The following is a 2,625-nucleotide window of genomic DNA, read 5'->3' as shown; positions in this document are numbered from 1 at the left end:
TATTATATATATATATATATACTATATATATATATATGTGTGTGTGTGTATGTGTGTGTGTGTGTATGTATATATCTGGCCACGAATATTCACTCCAACTCCGGGTACATCAGCATCGAGAGAATTGGACTATCATTGTCAGATCATGACATAGCTCCACGAGTCTTCGCTTGGATTATGAGTATAGTATAACGTTCTCATCCAGTTGGCGATATTCACGACTTGAAGCACGGGAGGCTCAGACCCCCACAGGCCATGGATAAGATCCAGTAGAATACAATCTGGGTGTGTCAAAGGGCCGTAGATACATGTGGGGGGAGATAGATAGGACAGATAAGACAGATGTAAACGTCACACGCCTCTACGGGAGATAGACAGGACAGATAAGACAGATGTAAACGGGAATCCCGTATTCTGAGACTTGGAGGGAAGAACGATGGATCATTTAGGAAGATAAGTACACAATCCACGAGAGTGCCGCTACATCCACTCCCAAGAACATAGACTAGACAGCTACGCGTCCTAAATCAAAGCCCCTTTCTCAGGTTATAGGTGCAGCCCTTTCTAAGGTTATAGGTGCAGTGCCAATCTGAATGTTCCGAATGCCGCTACATCCACTCCCAAGAACATAGACTAGACAGCTACGCGTCCTAAATCAAAGCCCCTTTCTCAGGTTATAGGTGCAGCCCTTTCTAAGGTTATAGGTGCAGTGCCAATCTGAATGTTCCGAAATGCTTGCTTGAAAGGACACACAACCCATCAGTGAGAGAGAGGGGGGGGGAGGCTATATACGGTAATATACGATAAACACTCTTGGTACATACCGCCAATACCATCCCCAGTAGGATAAGCATTTTGGTATTCTTCCACCACATCTTCCGCTTAAGGGCTGTGCTCTTCTTCTTGAACTGAAACGCCTGTTGGTTGAGGTTGTCGGTCTGTCCCACCAACACCTCAATCTGCTCGCCCCGTTGCATCACTTTCTCTGCGCATTGGAGAAGAAGCATGACAATAAGGAATGCGTATAAAAACAACGCGGGATTGATCGCTTTTATAGGTATATGTACAAGCATGTATATACACAATGGCGTATGATAATTTTCTCCGACTATGAACATATACACAACGTTGATATAGATTGGTGTAGATTAGTAGGGTCGTAAGATAATCACGCATATCTACATGCAAAGGTCACACTGTCGGTTGTTCTGTTTGTATTTCACCCTTTTCTTGGCACCACAAGAACATCTGAGAATGAACATCCCTTCAAACCACCTAAAACACGGAACGTCTCTCATATTTTCTTTAAATTTAGCATCTGACCACCACAACGTTTACAACGTTTTGTATACCGTTACAGGTAATGAAAAACACCGTCCCGATTAACTCCGATCAACAGATAGTATTACAATACGCTTTGTTCATCTATATTGACAGTATGGCGGACCATAGCATAGAATAGAATGACTGTGCCGTTCTCGTGCTAACTAAAAGGCAGCAATAAACACTACACGATCTCACCTATATTTTGTACCATGACTTTCCTCACGTCGTCTACCTCACTCCTCACCTGTCGAAGCCTGCATTGGTAGACAATAAAGTGCACAAACTGAACGTCAAGCTAAAAAAACACTACCCATAGACCTCTAGCGATTCCAGCGATACAGATTAGTAAGCATGTCTTTGTGTGGGAAGTATATGTATCCGAAGCGGACATTGACACGCCAAAGCGTGCAAACGCTTTGAACGTAATGGTGCACACACCCTTGTAGCGGCTGCACTGATAACGCTAAACGTATATACCTGCGCGGATGAGATATATATCCATAGTCGACACCTACACCTATACTGGTGTCTATGTATATGTGTTGAGCTCGAAACCCTAAACCCGCTGTTACAACCCTAAACCCACTGATACAACAAGCTACTCACCTATCCGCGGCAGGGTCTGATGAATAGTAGTCTAACGAATGCTTCAAGATGGGCCCAAAGTCTCGGTTGAACGCATACTCGCCGGCTTCATCCAGATCGTTGCCATGGTGACCGAGAAACTGAGCTTTGATCTCCACCAGAAATGAGAAGGCGATCTCGCGCGGGAAGTCATGATCGCTCAAGCACAGGTACTGCACACCACCATGTGAGACATAGTGAAACATAAACCTATAACCCAACAAGAAAAGAGCGAAGATGAGTCACCCCTCATAGTCGTACACAGCGCACAACACCACGTAAGATATAGTGGAACACCACTCTGCCCACTATTGGGACGAAGCGACCAGAGACAGGACTATTTCTAATTGTCGTAATGTGGTAGTTAACTAAAGCACGAATGCTGGATACAACTGTGTCAGACGTTATGGAAAGCAACCTTGCATAACAATGGTCATACATACATGCATATATACATACATACATTCATACCCACACACACACACAAACATACATACATGCATACATACACTAATGCATATATATATATGTGTGTGTGTGTGTGTGCGCGCGCGCGTGTGAGTGTGTGTGTATGTATATATATATATATATATATATATATATATGTATGTATATGTATATAATACATATTAATATATGCAAGTATGTGTGTGTGTGTGTGTGTGTTTACAAGTA

General features: G+C 43.1%; 1 protein-coding gene across 1 annotated transcript; it reads right to left on the bottom strand.

Moving 5' to 3' along the window:
• Nucleotides 1-22: 22 nt before the first annotated feature.
• On the bottom strand, nucleotides 23-2,161 carry SARC_14157 (hypothetical protein). Its single transcript, XM_014291710.1, has 4 exons — nucleotides 1,933-2,161; nucleotides 1,522-1,580; nucleotides 825-985; nucleotides 23-281 (listed from the first exon to the last, which is right to left on the bottom strand). The coding sequence occupies exons 1-4, from the start codon at nucleotides 2,154-2,156 to the stop codon at nucleotides 216-218; spliced, it is 510 nt and encodes a 169-aa protein (XP_014147185.1). The 5' UTR covers nucleotides 2,157-2,161; the 3' UTR covers nucleotides 23-215.
• Nucleotides 2,162-2,625: the final 464 nt, after the last annotated feature.

This window comes from Sphaeroforma arctica (assembly GCF_001186125.1).
Source record: "Sphaeroforma arctica JP610 unplaced genomic scaffold supercont1.4231, whole genome shotgun sequence".
In the NCBI taxonomy this organism is placed as follows: domain Eukaryota; class Ichthyosporea; order Ichthyophonida; genus Sphaeroforma; species Sphaeroforma arctica.
The sequence above is the reverse complement of the archived record's forward strand: the minus strand, read 5'-3'. Positions and strand labels throughout refer to the sequence as shown.

Excerpts from the sequence above, each read along its gene's own strand:
- SARC_14157 (XM_014291710.1), bottom strand. The coding sequence starts at position 2,156 with ATGTTTCACTATGTCTCACATGGTGGTGTGCAGTACCTGTGCTTGAGC. Across the intron at positions 1,581-1,932 it reads TCAGACCCTGCCGCGGATAG|GCTTCGACAGGTGAGGAGTG; the intron begins GTGAGTAGCTTG and ends CTACCAATGCAG. Across the intron at positions 986-1,521 it reads AGTCATGGTACAAAATATAG|AGAAAGTGATGCAACGGGGC; the intron begins GTGAGATCGTGT and ends TCCAATGCGCAG.